General features: G+C 30.7%; 2 protein-coding genes across 3 annotated transcripts; both read right to left on the minus strand.

Moving 5' to 3' along the window:
- Nucleotides 1-7,631: 7,631 nt before the first annotated feature.
- On the minus strand, nt 7,632-13,299 carry LOC109791754 (cytochrome P450 734A1). Of its 2 annotated transcripts, none has more exons than XM_020351097.3 (5): nt 13,075-13,299; nt 12,471-12,987; nt 10,613-10,857; nt 9,164-9,527; nt 7,632-8,247 (listed from the first exon to the last, which is right to left on the minus strand). In XM_020351097.3, exons 2-5 carry the CDS (start codon nt 12,954-12,956, stop codon nt 7,828-7,830), a joined length of 1,515 nt encoding a protein of 504 aa, XP_020206686.2. In that variant the 5' UTR covers nt 12,957-12,987; nt 13,075-13,299; the 3' UTR covers nt 7,632-7,827. The 2 variants fall into 2 exon arrangements, with proteins under 2 accessions (XP_020206686.2, XP_020206685.2); XM_020351096.3 differs by having other exon boundaries at nt 13,070-13,299.
- A 2,866-nt stretch (nt 13,300-16,165) lies between these two features.
- On the minus strand, nt 16,166-19,166 carry LOC109791751 (short-chain dehydrogenase/reductase 1). The gene is made up of 4 exons (XM_020351092.3): nt 18,966-19,166; nt 18,109-18,367; nt 17,632-17,826; nt 16,166-16,882 (listed from the first exon to the last, which is right to left on the minus strand). The coding sequence occupies exons 1-4, from the start codon at nt 19,055-19,057 to the stop codon at nt 16,487-16,489; spliced, it is 942 nt and encodes a 313-aa protein (XP_020206681.1). The 5' UTR covers nt 19,058-19,166; the 3' UTR covers nt 16,166-16,486.
- Nucleotides 19,167-19,447: the final 281 nt, after the last annotated feature.

Consider the following 19,447-nt stretch of genomic DNA (forward strand, 5'->3'; position numbering starts at 1 on the left):
CTTTCTATTGGCATCTCTAACTGAGCTTGTTGGTGATCCTAGCACCTCATATCCATAATGTGATTGTGTGTCAATATGATCATTGTCATCAATAGCCTCATCTACAAACATAGTTGTTTGTAGATTAGTAGTACGAGTCGTTGTGGTTGATTCTGACCCCTTTCTCCTCAACTGATGTACGTTGCACCACATTTTATTGAACATTGTCTTCATCTGATCAACTCTAACTGATCCTAGAGTGAGAAGTTTTGCAATTCATTAAATATAACAAAATCACTCATATTTAATTGACATGTCCTTATTTGAGATCTTTCAGAACAACCATTCATTTTGGTAAACCCCAAATTTAATAATTTAGAGTTTACAATCTTAAACCTATAGGAAGAATAGATGAAGAAATTAAGGATGATTGAGACATAAAATTACAACTATAAGAAACCCTAAGAAACTCAACAATAACCTTTCATTTTAATTAGAGCACCTATGGCCAAAATATTTAAATATGACAAAGTGTTTGTTGCTAATAGAAAGGTATCGAAACCTTGAATTATAGTCCATATTATGTGATTTGGAGAGAGAACCACCATCTAAGAGAGAGAATAGGTGTTAACGTTGTAATTAACTATTGAATGACCATGAAATTAACATAGTTAGTAACTAAGAATAACAGAATAACTAACTTAAATAACATAGTTGAAATTTAGGGACTTAGATGCCACAAAAAGTCTTTTAGGGACCTATCAATTACCTATACCATCTTTTAGGGGCCAAATTAGGTGTTTACTCATTTTTCTCTCTACCTTTTCTACATTATATTCATAGACATTTATAGACTAAAAATAACTCTTACAAAACTATAAAAATTATAAATGTAAAGAGTCACATGAGTACTACTAAATGTGACTTATGAGAGCACATGTAACATCACATTATGATAACACTAAACACTTATGACAACATGTTACTCATCTTCTTCCCCTTTAATGTGCTGTTCTTGAACTCGTAAAACTTATCTTATTTTATGAAATTTGTCCATGGGCAAAGCCTTTGTGAAAATATCAACAAGTTGATCACTAGACTAACAAAAATCCAATTTTACCTTTTTTTCTTCAATTGCTTCTCAAATAAAAGGATGTTTGATGACTATGTTCTTTATTTTTCCACGGTAGATTGGATTCTTACCTATAACAATGACTAATTTATCATCATAATGTATAGTTACATCATCTTGATTTTCACCAAAATCTTCAAGTATTCTCTTCAACCAAATTTCTTGTTAAGTTGTTAAGCTAGTTGAAATATATTCAGCCTATGCAGAAGATTGAGACACAATTTGATGCTTCTTGGCACACCATGAAAATACACCTGAATCAAGTGAAAAAACATATTCATAAGTGCTTTTCATATCATCTATACATCCTGCCTAGTTTCTACCACAAAAGCCAACTAACATTGCTTCAGTTTGTTGTTATATTTTATTCTGTAGCTCAAAGTGTCTTGGATTATTCATGAACCAAGAAATTAAACTTGTTGCAAATATGATATTAGGCCTTAAATTAGTGAGGGAAAATTTACCAACTAGGTTTTTATAATTTCTAGCAACAACTTTTCTTCCTCCATCTTCTTTCTTCAATTTTCCATTCACAACTAGTGGTGTATCAGTTGGATTACACCAAAACATTCCAAACTTCTTCAATATTTTCTTAGCATACTTCTTTTGACAAATAAAGACCCCATTATTATCTTGGTAAATTTCTATTCCAAGAGTGATGCAACAAGCCCAAATTGTTCATCTCATATCTCTGCATCATTTCTCTTCTAACATCTTCAATCAACTTCAAATTGTTTCTAGTAAAGATCAGCTCATCCACAATCCACATATAGTGCAACAATTAAAATATGAATCATATCTTATTGTTTGATATACAAGGTAGGATCATTCTTGTTCCTTTTAAATCCTTTTTTCATTAAATAATTATCAATGTTGTTGTACCATGCTCTTGGAGTTTATTCAACCTATAAAGAACTTTATTCAGTTTATAAACCTTTTATTCTTAGCCTTTAATCACAAAGCCTTGAGATTGCTCAATAAAAACATCTTTCAATTCACCATTCAAAAATGTTGACTTCACATCCAATTAAATTAATTTTTTACCCTTTTTGAGCTACAAGGTAAATTAAAGCTCTAATGGTGTCTAAATGTGCAACATGAACAAAAGTCTCTTTAAAATTAACACAAAGTTGCTGCAAAATATCCCTTTGCAACAATTCTTTCTTTCTTTTTTAGATTGAGCCATTTGGTTTATACTTTACTTTGTACACCTATTTCACACCAATAGCTTCTTTGTCATTTGGCTTCTCAATAAGCTCCCATGCGCTGTTCTTTTCAATTACATCAATTTCTTCTTGCATGGCCTTCCTCCAAGCTTCTTCTTTAACAGCCTCTTCAAAAAATTTTGGTTCCACAACACAGTAATTACATCTTGCATAAGTATCACTCAAACTCCTTATTTTTTAAGGAGTAGAGCTTGGAGATGATAAACTTGAGTTTGGAGCACTTGAAAAGGATGAGGAACTTTGTATATTTGGGGTTAATTCCTCATTTTTAGTAGCTAGATTTTGTTGCAAAATAGTTCTTGAAATTGTTTTCTCCCCCACTTTTTCTTCTTTCCAATTCCCAAAAATCATCTCATCAAATATGACATCTCGACTAATGATCACCTTCTTAGTCTTTAAGTTGTAAAGTCTACAACCTTTTAACATGGAATTATAACTAATAAAGATGCATTTCACACTTGATTCTTCAAGCTTTGTTCTTTTTTCTTTCAAAACTTTAGCATAGTAAACACACCTAAAACTTTTAAAGTGGTTCACTGAAGGTTTTCTTCAACTCCATGCTTCAAATGGTGTCATGTTCCAAACAAATTTTGTTAGACATCTATTTATCAGGTACATTGTTATATGAACAACCTTTGGCCAAAATTCTCTGGACATTTCTTTCTCAAACAACATGGACTTTGCCATCTCTAACACAGTTTGGTTCTTCCTCTTGGACACACCATTTTGTTGAGGAGTATAGCCAATAGTTAACTATCTATCTACTTCTTTATCTTCACAAAACTTTTTAAATTCATTGGAGAGACCTACTCCTTTCCCCTGTCACTTCTCAAGATTTTTATGAACTTGTTGCTTTGTTTCTCAACAAGTGCTTAAAACTTTTTAAATACATTAAATACTTCAGATTTTTTTCTCATAAAATAAACCCATGTCATGTGAGTCAAGTTATCAATAAATGAGATAAAATACCTATTTTGAGCATGGAGATAAAATATTTGTGTGCACCAATTCTAACACTTCTTTGACTTTCTTGCATATTCCTTTGTGAATGGTTAGCAATGATATTTGGCAAGCATACATCCTTCACATACTCCATTTTCTTGTAAATTTTTGGTTGCCTAAACACCATATTCTTTTGAGAAAGAAGCATAAGAATATTGTATTTTCTCATAGTACCCAAGTCTCTTACCATAAACAAGAGTTATTTTCTTCTCTAACCATCAAGTTGAGTTTTCTCTCATCATTAAGAGAAAGTGGAAAGCTTTTGTTATTTGTCATTTTCACCACCGTAACAATTCTTCCTTTTGAATAAAAAATTGAACACTCTCAATTTCAAATCAAAGAGAATAATCATGCTCCAAAAGTTGTCCAATACTCAACAAATTTTCATCTAATTTTGGAACATAAAGAATGTCATGAATCATCTTACCTCCTTGCTTTTTTGTAACTTCAATGTTGCATTTGCCTTCTACTTCAACATATTCTCCATTACCTAATTTAACTTTTGAGGCAAATGAAGAATCCATGTTAACAAAAATTTCTCTATCTATAGTCATATGATTGTTGCAACTATCGTCCAAATATTATATGTTTTTATGCTCTTGAGTTGTCTTTTGACAAGCAAAGAACAAGTTCCCTTCACCATTTTCTTCTTCAACAAATGATTTGTGCTGCTAATTACCAAAGTAACTTGACAGTTCTTTTGAAGATGCCCAAATCTTTTGCAATTATAACATTGCTACTTGCCTTTATTCCAACAATCTTTTTCTTCATGATTGTTCTTCTTACAGTTTCCATACCATTTGTAACATCCCGAATTTTTCTACTAATACTACAAATAATTATTATTTATTTTTGTATTTATGAAAATTATTTCCTTATAATTATTTTGATTAATTAAATGGGTTTTATTGAATTTTTAAAGATTTTTATTAATAATCATTTATGAAAATTATTTTGTATAATATTATTAATTATGATATTTTGTTATAATTATTATTTGAAGAAAATTATGTTTTAAATTGTATTGATATTTTATTTTCATTTGATATATATATATATATATATATATATATATATATAATTTATTTATTAATTAATAATTCTCGATTTTCATAGCCCCGGAACGGGCCGTTCCACTTTGGGAACGGGCCGTTCCAACATTTCAACCCAGAACGAGCCGTTCCACCATGAAACTGGCCGTTCCGGAAACCCTAGAACGGGCCTTTCTGGTTTTGGAACGGGCCGTTCTGGGAGAGGCTTTTGTACCTGTTCTGTGTGCCCAGAACGGGCCGTTCCGGATTCGGCACGGGCCGTTCTGGCCGCGGCCTGATGCCTATAAATAAAGCGTTTTGCACTCTTTAAAACTCATTTTTTTCATTTTCTAATATTTTTCCTCCTTCCTCTCTGAAGACGAAGGTGAACTTAGAGGGGGCGACCAGCAAGATTCGGCTCCTGTGAGTGTGAGATTGTAAGATTGTATGCTGGGTAGTGGGATTGGCCCCCAATCCTGTGTTTGTTGTATTTTTTGTATGCTTATGTATGAAGGGTTTTTCCCAATTGTATCTATTTTGCCTATTGTTTTCTTATATGTAATTAATTGTATGAATTGAGATTTCTATAGGTTCCTATGAGAAACCCTAAGGGAATGCATTGATAATTGTAAGAGACAAATTTTAAATGTTTTCTGTTTTACCTTCTGAGTTTTCTGTTGTGTTTCTTGATATTTGTTGAGTGTAAATGTGTGTCTAATCTTGAAAATGAACAAGTTTTGATAAGAATTAGAGTGCTCTGTGGGTTACTATAGGAACCCTATGAGAAACAGGCAAAATATGAATGTTTTCTGTTTTGCTTTCTGATTGTTCTGATGTATTCTTTATTGAATGAGATGTATAAATATGTGTTTATTTTTGAAAATAGACCAATTTTGATATGATTTTGAGTGCTCTGTAGAGACTATGTGAATATGATGAGATGATGTGAAAAGTGATGACTATGTGAATATGATGAGATGATGTGAAAAGTGATAATTAGACATGATAATGTGATATGGGAATGAGACATGAAAATGTGATATGAGAAAAGCATGGAGTCTTGATTGACATGCATCATATGCATAAATGTTTTTAAGGGTACGATATGGAATACACCGCCAGAGAAGGCCGCCTAGTGTAAAAGCTTTGGGGATTAGTCCTTGGGATAGCTCAGTTTGGAAGTCTCAGTCTCGCCCATTGTGTGCGTGAGATGTATCTTGTGCGGCTTAGCTATCCCGAAGTATGTCCTTCTAGTGAGAGTGCGCAGAGGGTGTGACCCGACATGTACTCCTAGACTACTCTTCGTGTATTGCTAGTGGCAATATGCCATGTGATGTTTTACTGGCACCACATGCATGATAATATGTAGTCCGTGTCCATACTTATGCATTTTTAATGTTATATGATAAAGTGATGGTTTATGTCTGGGACGAGTGTGATGTTATTATTAATATATCTATGCTATATATGTCTTGTTTGTGTTTGGCTATCCGGTGTGTATTTCTACACTGTGAGCCAGAGTGAGATGTTTCTCACTCCTTTTTTTTTTGTTGTTTTCCTTTGACTGTTGTATAGGTGATTATCAGCATGAGATTGAAAATGTTGGTGATGAAGCTTAAGCTTCTACGTTGGGATTTGCTCTGATAGAACATGTGACATCGGGATATAGATAAGATTAGTTTAAGATGTTCTTATTAAATTATTTGGGAAAATTCAGTTTTATTTCTTTGTAATTTTACCGGCATGTTATTTGGATTAAGTTTATGAATGTGAACTCTTTACCCTTACGTGGTTGGAAATTTGATTTTTATTAATTTTTTTTTTATAATTACTGTATATATATGTTGGGGTAGAGGGTGTCACACCATTTGTTTGATCCTCCATTATTTTCTCTTTGGCCATAGTAGCCTTTTCCTCTTCCACGTAAGTTTCTTCCTCTTCCACTTCCAAATTAGCCACCTTTAAAAGACTCATCGCTATTTGTTGATTTATCATTTTGAGACGATACCATGAATTTGGATTGAAATTTGCTTTCAACTAATTTTTCAACATGATTTAACAATCTTTTCTTATAGGAACTAAGTGATCCCATCGACCCTTGATCAGTCATGGTTGACAAGTCCTTAGTTTCTTCTATGAAACATAAGATCAAATTGTTCGGTCAAACTAAAAAGAATTTTATCAATAATTCTTCAATCATTGATTGCAAGGATTTGTAGCTTTGATAACACTTTGTTGGTGGTATTCTAGAGATGATATTGGTATCTAACACTCAGAATTTACTTTATGCAAAATTATGCATAAGAAAATTTAGAATAAGAAGATAATTTGGGGATGAATTGCTCTCAATTTTATTATATTTTTTTTTCTCTACCTTTTCTACCGTATATTCATAAATATTTGCAGATTGAAAATAACTTTTAGAATATTATAACAGTTACAAATGTAAAGAGTTACATGAGTACTAGGGAATATGAATATTGACTTATAAGAGCATATGTAATATCACGCTATGACAACATTAAACACTTATGACATCACATTACTTAACACTAAGGAATGTGAAATTCTCCTTCTTATTGAATTGATAGTGGGCATAAAATTGCTTAAGGATATAGAATAGCATACCAGTTGAACGTAAGCATGGATAAAGAGATTTATACCTTGTCAAAGTTATTAGCTTTCTTTTTTTTGCATTTTGTTATCACAATTCTATTTATGATTTGTATTAAGTATTTAAAGGATCAAATAATCAACAGTAAACATTTCTATGTTGATTATTTTATCCTTTGAATACTTAAGGCCAAATTTAATTTTGTATTGTTTCCATTGAAGTAACAGTTGTCCAACTAGAATATGTTTCTCTAAAACATGTAAGCATTGCTTCAAAAGAACCTTGTCAGAACGATAAAAAAAAAAAAAAGACCTCGTATAAATGTTGTGCAAAGTAAATCCATAATAGTCCATGTTGATTAATATTTGTAGAAGTTATTAATTGGTTATATAGAATTTTGCCATCACAGCTTTGTTATCTTAATCAAATCAAAATTTTGGATATCTAAAAAAATCGCCTGTAAGAACAAATTCAAAAATGTTTATAAAGCTTTATTGTGTTGGCTGTGATGCGTATGAACATGAATAAAGTACACAGATAATTCATTCATAAAATGTTATTCTATAGCCTAGAAAGCATGAAAGCACCACGAGATAATTCATTCATAATACAATATAATTGTTAAAAATGACAAGACACTGTACAACTATACCAGAACATATAAAATTAATATAAATTGACAGATAGCAGCATTTGTGCTTTAACCTGAAAATCTTTCCCAGTTAACACAAGTTTCATATGTTTTACAAGCCAAAGGAGCAGAATATTTATAGCTACAATGATTCCCCCACATGCAGTTAAAAGTTACAGAGGGACAGAAAAGGGAAAAAGCAGTAAAAACCATCAATATGAGATCCTTCTGAAAACGATTTGTGCACCATATTGAGGCTGCAAAGTGATAAATAGTATGGGAGCATGCACATAGTTAGGAGATACCACAAAACTGTAACTCTGAATGATCATGGCAAGAGCAATCTTTGCCTCAACCATTGCCAAATTTTGCCCAACACAGGTTCGAGGGCCTAATCCGAAAGGAAAGAATGCAGCCAAATGTTTTCGAGGCTCACTAAATCTCATTGGATTGAAGCTATGGCAATCTTCTCCCCAGATTTCTCTGTCATGATGAACAGCAGTCAATGCCAAGTAGAGTTGAGTCTTAGCAGGAACATTGATGCTTCCAAGCACCACATCTTTAGAGGTTTGCCTCATTAGCATTACTGCCGGAGGATAGAGCCGAAGTGTTTCATTTATTATCATGCTAACCTGTTGGAAAATGTAAACCAACAACCAATAAATGAAAATGAACCAGAGTTTTGTTCTCAAGGAACTTAATGGAATAATTGGAAAACTACTCAAGTCCCATATCGTTTAAAAATAAGATTAAAACATAGTATATAAGTGAGAGAAAAGACAATCCTCATATTACATAGAGTTGAGTTAGATCAAAACTTATATTTAAAGAAGGTATCAGAGCTATCTAGATTTATTTAAAAGGGTTACTAACCATTTATACATACACTGATATTGGGCAGGTGTATAGGGAAAAAAATCCAAGTCTTGGACAATCGTAAATCCTTTTTTAATAGCCAATTTTGTAAAGTTGAGTTAAACTCAAACCTACATTCTAAAATGGTATTATATCTATTGAGATCTATTAAAAAAGATTACCAACTATTTATGAATGTATCAAACTCAATAATGTCGAGGCTCATATTCCAAGTCTTGTCTATCCTAAATCCATTAAAATGGACCACCTATTATTTATCCATGCACTAAACCCAATAGTGTTGACGTGTATTGAAGAAAATTCAATGTTGACTAAAGATAAAACCAAAACAAAGTATATTAGTAGAAGACAATTCTTATCTTAAAAGTCGCTTTTGTAAGGTTTGTGTTTGGTTCATTTATTTCTCTAGTGTAGAAAGCAATTACTTCAATATACTGCTCTAAAATCATATATTTCTCCATTCATGGCCTAATTTTCTGCATCTCTGCTTCAAGTTAAAATCCTTATATAGCATAGGATGAATGTTGGTAATAGATCAATTGACTAATGAACAGTCTAATAGATTTATTTATTAACAAGTCACTCTGACCTAACCTGCTTTCAACAGAGTAAATGTATTGTGTTGTACTGCACTGCTTCTCTTTATGGCAAACAACAAAAAAATGAACTTACAATCTTGAGGTCATTTAAATTGTCTGCAACAGGAGGTCGATTGTGTCCAACGAAACGAAGAACTTCTTCGCGTGCCTTACTTTGCCATTCCTGATGTTTTGCTAACAGAAGAAGTGCCCAAGTCAACAAATTAGCTGTCGTTTCTTTCCCTGCAAAGTAGATGGTTTTACATTCATCTATAATTTCTTCCAACCCTAACTTTTCTTCTTCACCAGCATCATTCTTGTAGGAACACATCAAAGAACTTAGTACATTTCTTGCATTTTCTCTCTCATTGTTCTTGGTCTCAACCAGCTTGAGAATTGATTCACGAGTTTCTTTCTCTAGTCTCCACCTATCCCTGTTCTTCTTAGTCGGCAAATACCTATTGTTTTATCCAAGTTCCAGAAAAAATAAACGGGGTAAAACACTAAAACTCAACAACTTTATGCCAAGAAGGCAAAATATACCAGGTATGCCATAACATAAACTTTATTTGGAGACATCTATAACGAAATTCTAAATCAGAATTTAGTATTCAAGGCCTGGAACCAGTAAATATAAATGTAGTTGTGTTTCTCATCTTAAATTTAGCTAAAAGCAATAGTTTTAACATGGAAACTAATGCATCAATTTTACTATTTTAGCACTTAAGTTGTTTTGGTCTTTTTCTTATTTATTAATTACTACTGAGTTTATTACTTGAATAGCAAGGTTGGTGCCAAGGAAAGAAAGGTATCTACATAATTAATCTTATAAAACCAAGTTATAAGGTTATAATTCTTAAGATAATCTACAAAATCAGTTTGTAAGATAATAATCATCATAATAGACTTTGATACAATCTTAGAATGTGAATTTGGGTATAACCAAACTTTACAGAACTGACTTAGTGCGTGTTTGGTTTCAATTTTGAAACGCAAATTCTTCTTCTCTCTCCACGTTCACTTACTAATTTACGGAGAAGCTGCTATTTTCTCCTTCCGATTAAACGTGAAAATTCACGTTTCAACGCATATCCAAACACACGGTTATAAGAAAAGAATTCTTCAACACTTGTATACTATATTTGAATCATATGACGAGGGATCTCTGAGACTCTGACACCTACTTATGTTAATTTGTACTTAGTGGTGTGGCATGCATATGGCATCACTGTATAATAACTTGCCTATTGTAGTTTATAGTAACGATCAGGCTGCAAGGATATAAGTAGAAATAATAATCTAATTTTTTGAGTTATAGGGTAAATAGTCTATACATATATAGGGTGAATGAATTTTACGGTATCATTCAATTTTAAATTATTATTATGTATGATAGATTTATACTAACTACTTTAAGAGCCTTACTAATCGTTTATCATGATTTCTAGTTGACTTAACAATGTAATATTTACATTATTTGTACATAGAAATTAAACTTTTTCTTATTAAAAAAGAAGTCATAAAGAAGAGTTGGCAAAGTAACCTAAATCCAGGGAAATAGACACTCCTAACTGCCTGTGAGAAAAGATGCATTTGTTGCTCCTGCAAGTTGAAAATATGCTTGCCCTCTTCATAACTGCTTCCAAAAGCAGTCCTCGATATAACATCTGCAGAAAGATGAAGAAGCTCTCTGTGCACATTTATCTCAACTTCATCTTTTCCTCCTCTTTGCTCCTCCCATCTCTCCACCATCTTTGTCACACTTGCCACAATATCTGGCACCCATCCCTGCAACACTCTTCATGATTCACTCATTAGTATTCTGGTAAGTCCTTAAATCACAAGTAAAAGATAGCATGTCAACAACGAAAAGAAAAAAACTAACCACCACTTAATAGGGGGGGAATTTTTCTTGTCTAAAGTTACAATTTAGAAGAAAATCTGAATGGCATGATATAGTTTTTTAAACAGGAAATTAAGATTCTCTTTCTTCCGACAACTCTTTTCTCTCTTTTCTCTATTATACACTCTTCTCCCTTTGGATTGGATAAAAATCCATTATTCACAGCCGAAGTACAGTACTTCTGATATTATTAGCTTAGACTTTCACCTTAGTAATGCGTGCTAATTTTTAATGTCCACCTTCATTATGTAAAAGTTAGCAATAAAACTTTAATTTTAATAGGATAACATAGCTAAAAATATTTATACTCCATTTGTCCTAAATCTTTAGTCTTAACTTAGATGTATTAAGAAATATTTAATAAATATAAATTAGATTAATTTTTTTATTTAATATCTCATTATTTTAACTCTATTATTTTGTTTTTTTAATAAAAAATAAATAAATAATTGACAAAAAAGTACCCATTGAATAAAAATATAATTGAAAAAAATATTTAGACTTTGAAATTCTTAAAAGTCAATTGCTTTGACAAAAAAGAAGACCAAACAATCCAAAAACTTTAAATTAAGAAAGTAATAAAAACCTTGTCCAATTTTTTTAAACTTCTTAAAAAGAGAAGCTGAGTCAAACATCAAGTATCTTATCATTTCATAAAACAAAAAAAAGGCAACAAAATTAAGTAACTTTTAAAAATATGTTACATACCTTAATTCCTCTCTTTCTTATTACGACGAGGAGCAAAAGATAAAACTTAATTTTAGAGAAATTTTTAGTCAAAAACTATTAAATAAATCTTATTTTATTTTAAAATTCAAAATAACTTTTACAAACCTTAATGGTGTGTTTGGATGAGGAATTTATATAGGGTAATTCATTTATTTGAAGAATTTTAAATTTTTTGAGATGAAATGCTTTGTTTGGACGAGGAATTTAAAAAGAATTTGAAATCCAAACATTTGTAAATTTCCTTAAAATAATAGAATTTCAAATTCTCTCAAAAATGGGAGAATTTGAAATTCCTCATATTTGTTTTTCTTATTTCACCTATATATTTTATCTTATCTCTTCATTCTTTTAATTATTGGATATTCAAAAATATTTTTAAAATTATTAAATATTATCTTATATTAATTTTTAAAATTATTAAATATTATCTAATATTAATTTTTAAAATTATTAAATATTTAAAAATGGATTAATATTTATTTTTATAAAATTTAATTTAAAAATCTCAACATATAAATATTTTTAAAATCAATTTTACTATGATGGAATCAAATTATCATATTCAACCTAACAATTTAAAATTTAAGAAATTTGAATTGACTCATCCAAACAAAATATTTTAAGAATGATAGATATTGAAATCAAAGTAATTCAAATACCAAGAATTTAAAATTCCTTGAATTTGTAAAATTTCTCGTCCAAACACACTATAAAACTTCTTTAAAGTTGAATTTGAAAAATAATTCCAACACGAGTCAAGACGAAGTACCTTAACAAGCTCCATGTTAAATGCGAGATTTATAATCCTTCTGTGCAAGGCCCATTGGGGGCCCTGCAGGCCCACAAGGCCCTGTCCAAAAAGCAACTTGGATTGAGGATTGAACGAAACCCTCTCATACTCCCCACTCTTATTCGAGAGCACCTCCTTAATCATATCCGGTTCAGTTATCGCCAACCGGGGCGTTGAACCGAACCAGTAGAGGAAGGTTTTCCCGTACGCGCCAGACCACCTGTCGTAAAATGGAACCACGCGTCTCAAGACGTCGTGGTCAAACCGATGTGTGGGCTCTGATTTGGCTTCCGCGTACAGCCGTCGGATCTCTGACGAGTTCCCCAAGATCGGACGGTAGCCAGGGCCCCCTATCCCTTGCTTCTTGAAGTGACGCTCGGTTCTCCACGGGACCCAGAATTTGGAGTAAAAAAAATTCACGGCGTAAAAAACGAGGAGAGTTACTGCGGCAAGTAAAAGATTCATGTTTTGTTTGACAGTGAGAGTGTAACTGTGCCTGAGAGATTTAACTGTTAGTTGAGAGAAAAAAAAAGAAGAAAAAAGAAGTGAATAAGAGGAAGAAGGAGCGTTCACTTTACCTTACCTTGTTGTGTAGAGAGAGAAGAAAAAAAAAGGAAGAGAATTTCACTATTTAGATTTGAAAGTGTGAGTAAGACTTCGAAGAAGTGAAGAGGGAACTCGTAACTCTTTCTTGAGCTATGACAACGATGGTGGATTAAATTACTAGCATGGTTGGTATTTTGAATTTTTTAGCTTTTGGCTTTTTTTTTTTTAATTGTAATGTTCTTCAATGAATTAGGTTTCTTTAATATTTCCACCTAATTCCGTGAGCTAAGTTGTCTTTATGCGGTTTGATTAATTATTTCACCCTGCAAGTGACATTTAGGAATTAATGTTGTCGGTATGGTAGACGAAATTTGAGTTTTAATTCTTAATCAGGTGTATAGGCAGTGATTTAAAATCTGGATTAAATCGGCCGGTCGGACTGGGAACCGGTGGTTCAACCGGTCCGAATCATAAGTTAGATCGGTTATGCAGTTGACCCGTTTCAAATTGGATTGAACCGGTTAATTTTCCGGTTCAACTGATGAACCGGTGGGTCAAACCGGTTCAATCACTTTTTTTTCTTATTTTTTTAAAAAAAAAATTAAGGGGCCATAAACTGATAAACCACAAAAATAATAATAAAAATTAAATCTCTTAATGGAAGAGTCAAAAGTCTTATTAAATATAACAATGACTACTTGTTCTAATATATTCCCTCCGTTTTTTATTTCATAGTCGTTTAAGGTTTTGCACGGGACTTAAAGAAATCATTGATATTTTAGTTTTCAAAAATATTTATTACTTACTTTCTTATTTTACCATTTTTTTTTGCATTTTTTAGACTGTTGAACTATTCCATTAAATAGTTGTCCCTTTTTTATTTTTTTTATAGTATTTTGTTGGGAACATATTGTTTTTATAAATGAACATTAACTTTATATGAGTAGTTGGAGAAAAATTAATTAGACATTAAAAATAAATACACATATTGTTTAGGAAACATGTATTAATTATCAAGGATAAAAATGGAAGAAAAAAAAATTAATAACTCATTGATTTTAGTAATATGACAATGAAAAAAAAATAACAAACTCTGACAAAACGACTATTAAAAAAAATGGAGGGAGTATTTGTTTGTAATATATACAACTTAAATAACTTTTATAGTATATTATTAATTTTAAATTATATATTTAATAATATAATATTTATGTAGATATTACATATATTATTTTGTAATATCAATTGCAAGCATATTATATATGTAGATATTATTTATATTTTTAAAATTTGTATTAATATACAATTTAACATGTAATTTTTTATGTATTTTTTTACAAAATAAAAATAAAAATAATTTTAAATAAGATAGAAAAATTGAAATTTAAAATAAGATATGAATTTATTAAAATTTATAAGTATAAAATATATTTAATATGAATTTTTTTAATATAAATAAATAAAAATCGAGTCATGCGGTTCAACTAGTGACTCACCGATTCAACATTTGACCCACTGACCCAGTATCTTAACCGATTCGATGAACAGTCCAATTTTTAAAACTATGTGTATAGGGATTAAAAATTAAAAGTTTTAGGAATTAAATCTTAAAAAACATAATAACAACGAGAGCTAATGTGTATCATTAAGGTGAACCGATTTGTGAAATTGTTCTAACATCTCTAAAAAAATAAAATCATTTCAAGTTATGTATAAGGTAATTTAATTAACAATAAAAATGTATGAATTAAACTTAAAATCTTTTGCTCATATAAAAATTAATTTTTATTTAAGTGTTACATTTTTTTATTATTATATTATTAGTACAAAGTATTTATCTAATAATTCAATTTACTAATTTAGTAGAATCTCACATTCTAATTATATATATATATATATATATATATATATATATATATATATATATATATATGATTGGTGTGGATTGAGGTGCTAATCTAGTTAAGATCTCTTTTCCACATAGTGATGCCTTAGTATATTTACTTTTTTTCAAAAAAAAAATATTATGATTGGTGTGGATTGAGGTGCTAATCTAGTTAGGATTTCTTTTCCACATAGTGATGTCTTAATATATTTACTTTTTTTCAAAAAAAAATAAAAATATATATATATATATATATATATATATATATTTTATCTACAAGACTTGTATGTAAGAACTTTTTTAAAAGGATCGAATCTAATGTCACTTAAATCAATAGATTGTAGATACTTAAGTGTTACTTATTCTAAATGATTATTTTAACCTTTTTTATATTTAATTCAATACCATTTCATTCGGTCCCTATTTTCAACCAACGGATACAAAGAAATAAAATTCTTTAGGATAGAAAAGAAAAAAAGAAAAAGGTAATAAAATTTTAACGATCCAATAATTCATATTCTGTATTAAATTTTAATGATTCAACTGTTAAATTTAAAGTTCTTAATGCATAGATCAAATATGCAAATTTTTAAAGAATTTAAAAATTATTTGATATTTCGTTTCATTAATTAAAATTGATCAATAATTATAAAATTATTTTATACGTTGATTTAAATTAATAAAATAAAATATTAAATAGTCTACAAATTTTTATAAAATTTATAGACTTGATCTATACATTAAGAACTTTAAATTCAACGATTTGATCATTAAAATTTGATGTAGAACATGAATTATTGAACGTAATAATTCTATAAAGACTTACTCCTAGAACAAACAAATTCTTCCTCATATATATAAATTTATCTACTAAGAGCTCTTGTTTACTTTTAGATATAAAAACTATAAATATGAATCATACAATTATACATAAATAGTTAAGGTATGTGTGTACGCTTGCCAATAAGAGCTCTTGTTTACTGTTAGATACAAAGAACTACAAATCTGAATCATACAACTATACATAGATGGTTATAATGTGTGTGCGCCTTCTAATTCAGCATAAAATATCCAAAAGAATTAGCTTATCAATGAAAATTTTGATCATTAAAATTTGATGTAGAACATGAGTTATTGAACGTAATAATTCTATAAAGACTTACTCCTAGAACAAACAAATTCTTCCTCATATATATAAATTTATCTACTAAGAGCTCTTGTTTACTTTTAGATATAACTACTATAAATATGAATCATACAACTATACATAAATAGTTAAGGTATGTGTGTACGCTTGCCAATAAGAGCTCTTGTTTACTGTTAGATACAAAGAACTAAAAATCTGAATCATACAACTATACATAGATGGTTATAATGTGTGTGCGCCTTCTAATTCAGCATAAAATATCCAAAAGAATTAGCTTATCAATGAAAATTACATGGTACAGAAGAAGACCTAAACCTGCTTGCAAACCAGTGCCAACAGACAAATTTCCATACTTTAGTTTGAAAATTTTCAAAAGTTGGTAGGAATTAAATTGTTGTGCTCCCTACAGGCATAAGCTTAAAAGTTAATTTCCCTTCTCTCAGCAAAAAACTTTCCTATGAATGTTTGGTCAGAGAGAAGGGCAAGCCAGACTCCAGTATCAGCCCCTTCCTCAACAGTATTATTCCCTGCATAACCTGTAAGAGCTGTCTTCACCCAACCTGGACAATAGCAGTTAATATAAATCTTCTGATCCTCTGGTCTCTCAGAAAGCTTCCTTGCCATAAGCCTTGTATAAGCATTAACTGCAAGTTTGGACACTGAGTAGTCACTATATACTTGAGGCCACCCACCTGTAGTCCAAGTTCCATCCTCAACTTGTTGTAGAAATGTAGATAGAGTCTTGTCAATAAGCTCTTCTGAAAGGGATTCTACATCACTCAGTTTCTCCCTCAAGGCTACATTGCTGATTCTCTGTCAAATCGAACAAAACATTATCGAATTAACAAATTTATGTTTAGCAGAAGTCACATAGCAGCAATTCAAAGTATTTTTCATTTTATTCACGGAAGGATATAGGTCTGTCTGACTACAGGAATTTTGAACCAAAATATGCAATTCAAAGTATTCTAGCAGAAGTCACACTACAGCTACTGTAACCAACAACTTAACAAGAATTAAGCAGTTTATGCCAGAAGGCAATCATGAATTATAACATCAGAAGGAAAATATTGTGCATTATATAAGGTTTGTTTGGGTAAATTTCTTCAAAAACACTTATAGCAGAGAAAAATAGGAAAGAAAAATGAAAAAAATTTCTTTGTAAGTTAAAATTAACTTATGCATAAGTTAATTTATAAAAGTTCTCTCTTATTAGCTTTTTCAATATCTTAAATTTAACTTATGCATAAGCTAGTTTTAGATTATGAAGAAGTTTATTTCAATTTTCTTTCTATTTTTTTTATGTATAAGTGCTTTTAGAGAAATTTGTTCAAACAAACTCATATTTCAGAACACAAACATTGTTTTTTTTTTTTTGTGTGAAAAACATGTTTAGTTTTAACCCAAACAAGAAGACAGTAATATGTATTTCACAATAACAAAGCTGGGAGAAGCCCAAGCAAGAAAGTGAAAGAACCATGAGAGTAATAACAAGGGAAAGAACCAAACATCAAAACTTTTTAAACATTGTTTAGCAAACAGTATAAAGAGATTTCACTTACATTCCGTCTTCCATTTAGTCGACCAAGACGTGAGCTTACATTTACAATACGAGCACCAACACGGGATGGCTTCATCAATGGAATAATGGCATCAGTCATGCTCTTGATGCCATAATAATTTGTTTCAATAACCTTACGAGCATTTTCGACTGAGTTATCAGACCCAAGATTAAAATTAACACCAGCATTGTTTACCTGCAGGTAAATGATATTGTTCAGAAGCATATATGGTGTTTAACCACGTTCTGCGTACTTCCTTGTAAAATTTAACTATCTCATTGTGTATAATTCCATGTTTAGCATATTTAGATCCACAATGAACAAGATCTAGAACAAGTTTATTTTGAGAACATAACAGAAAAGATAAGCCAGAAGTAATAAAAAAGAATACAACAAATAGATAGATCCCAGCAGCACATGCAAATTTCCTTAAAATCAGACCTAACAATATGGTGAAAGCACATTCTAGAAACTAACCAGAATATCCAAGCCACCATAATTTTCCTGCAGCCACTCAACAAACTGGTTGATAGATGAATCGTTTACAATGTCAAGTTGATGATAAACCACATTGAGACCGCCTTCTTGCAAAGCCTTAACTGATTCAACACCAACACTGGCGTCTCTTGATGTCAGTATAACAGTCAATCCATGAGCAGCAAGTTGTCTACAAATCTCAAATCCAATTCCTCTATTTCCACCAGTAACCACAGCAACAGTTTCCTTAGACCACCACCTAAGAATACTCAAGTCAACAACAATTCGAACAAGCTATGAAGATCAAGTATATTCCGCAATTCTAAAAATTGTGGATGGTTAAAAGGTTGAGACAACAACCGTCGTCAAAACCCATGCTGAGAGTGACGTGTTTGCCAAGTGGAAACTAACAAACAAAATTGAAGGCCAGGGTCAGTGCAAAGATCATCTTTCACATATTTGCATGCACCAAAACATTGAAACAAAGATAGAAATTAAAAAAAAAAAAAAAAACTTTTGTATTCAAAACAAGTGAAATATTCCAAGTGATGTTAGGCCTGCCCCTTATATAGTGGATCCTTATCATGTTACAGTTATATCACCCAATAATAAAGAGTATATGCATGTTTGAATTTCAGTTGAGATAACTCAAAAGTATTTTTACACCCAAATCAACAATTTCTCCCCTCTTCATTTTGTGCATTGGAATTCACAAAAGTACACTTCAAAATTTTACCTAAACATAGGCTATGTTGTTATTCATGGTTCCACCTAAGATTAAGGTATCTCATTTAAGAAATTAAGCAGTGTAAGTGAAAATCCGAATAAATACGAGAAAAGGGGTTGCAAAATTGAACCTCTGGTGATGAGAATAGGGAATGGTCATGAGAAGGCGTATTTCTTGCAATCGCTTTTCTCTTCGCTCCTTAGCTTTTTCTTTGTTCCCCATCTCTCTCGGCTTCGGCAACTATGCACCAACTCTGTCCAATTCCGGCTTCACCAGGTGCTGGAGCATGAATCAAGAGAATAGTCACGCTACTTTCGTTTGCATTAATTACATTTTACTTCTTCGATTAGGATAAATTAATTCCATCTAATTATTTTTATCATTCAATGTTTATTTTTATTTTTAAATTTTTAAAAATCGTTAAATACCATCGTTTCATCTAAATAGAAAATAATGACGTTAATAAAAACATTTTTCATAAGTTTAATTATTATATAATTTATATATTCAAAAGATTTATTCATTACAAATTTTATTATATAAAAGAAAAATTTATCTTGTACGTTAAACATGATAAAATACTAGTTGTTATAAAAGTTTAAACAATTAATT

The sequence above is a fragment of the Cajanus cajan genome, chromosome 11 (genome assembly GCF_000230855.2).
Source record: "Cajanus cajan strain Asha chromosome 11, NIPB_CcT2T_4, whole genome shotgun sequence".
In the NCBI taxonomy this organism is placed as follows: Eukaryota; Viridiplantae; Streptophyta; class Magnoliopsida; order Fabales; family Fabaceae; genus Cajanus; species Cajanus cajan.

What these genes read in the sequence shown, in the direction of transcription:
- LOC109791751 (XM_020351092.3), bottom strand. Translation starts at nt 19,057, where the DNA reads ATGGGGAACAAAGAAAAAGCTAAGGAGCGAAGAGAAAAGCGATTGCAA. An exon ending in CCCTATTCTCATCACCAGAG is followed by an intron (nt 18,368 to 18,965) that starts GTTCAATTTTGC and finishes GAGTATTCTTAG; the next exon opens with GTGGTGGTCTAAGGAAACTG. An exon ending in GACTAAATGGAAGACGGAAT is followed by an intron (nt 16,883 to 17,631) that starts GTAAGTGAAATC and finishes TCGATTTGACAG; the next exon opens with AGAATCAGCAATGTAGCCTT.
- LOC109791754 (XM_020351097.3), bottom strand. Translation starts at nt 12,956, where the DNA reads ATGAATCTTTTACTTGCCGCAGTAACTCTCCTCGTTTTTTACGCCGTG. An exon ending in TTAACATGGAGCTTGTTAAG is followed by an intron (nt 10,858 to 12,470) that starts GTACTTCGTCTT and finishes AGAGTGTTGCAG; the next exon opens with GGATGGGTGCCAGATATTGT. An exon ending in GTCTATTTCCCTGGATTTAG is followed by an intron (nt 9,528 to 10,612) that starts GTTACTTTGCCA and finishes ATAAAACAATAG; the next exon opens with GTATTTGCCGACTAAGAAGA.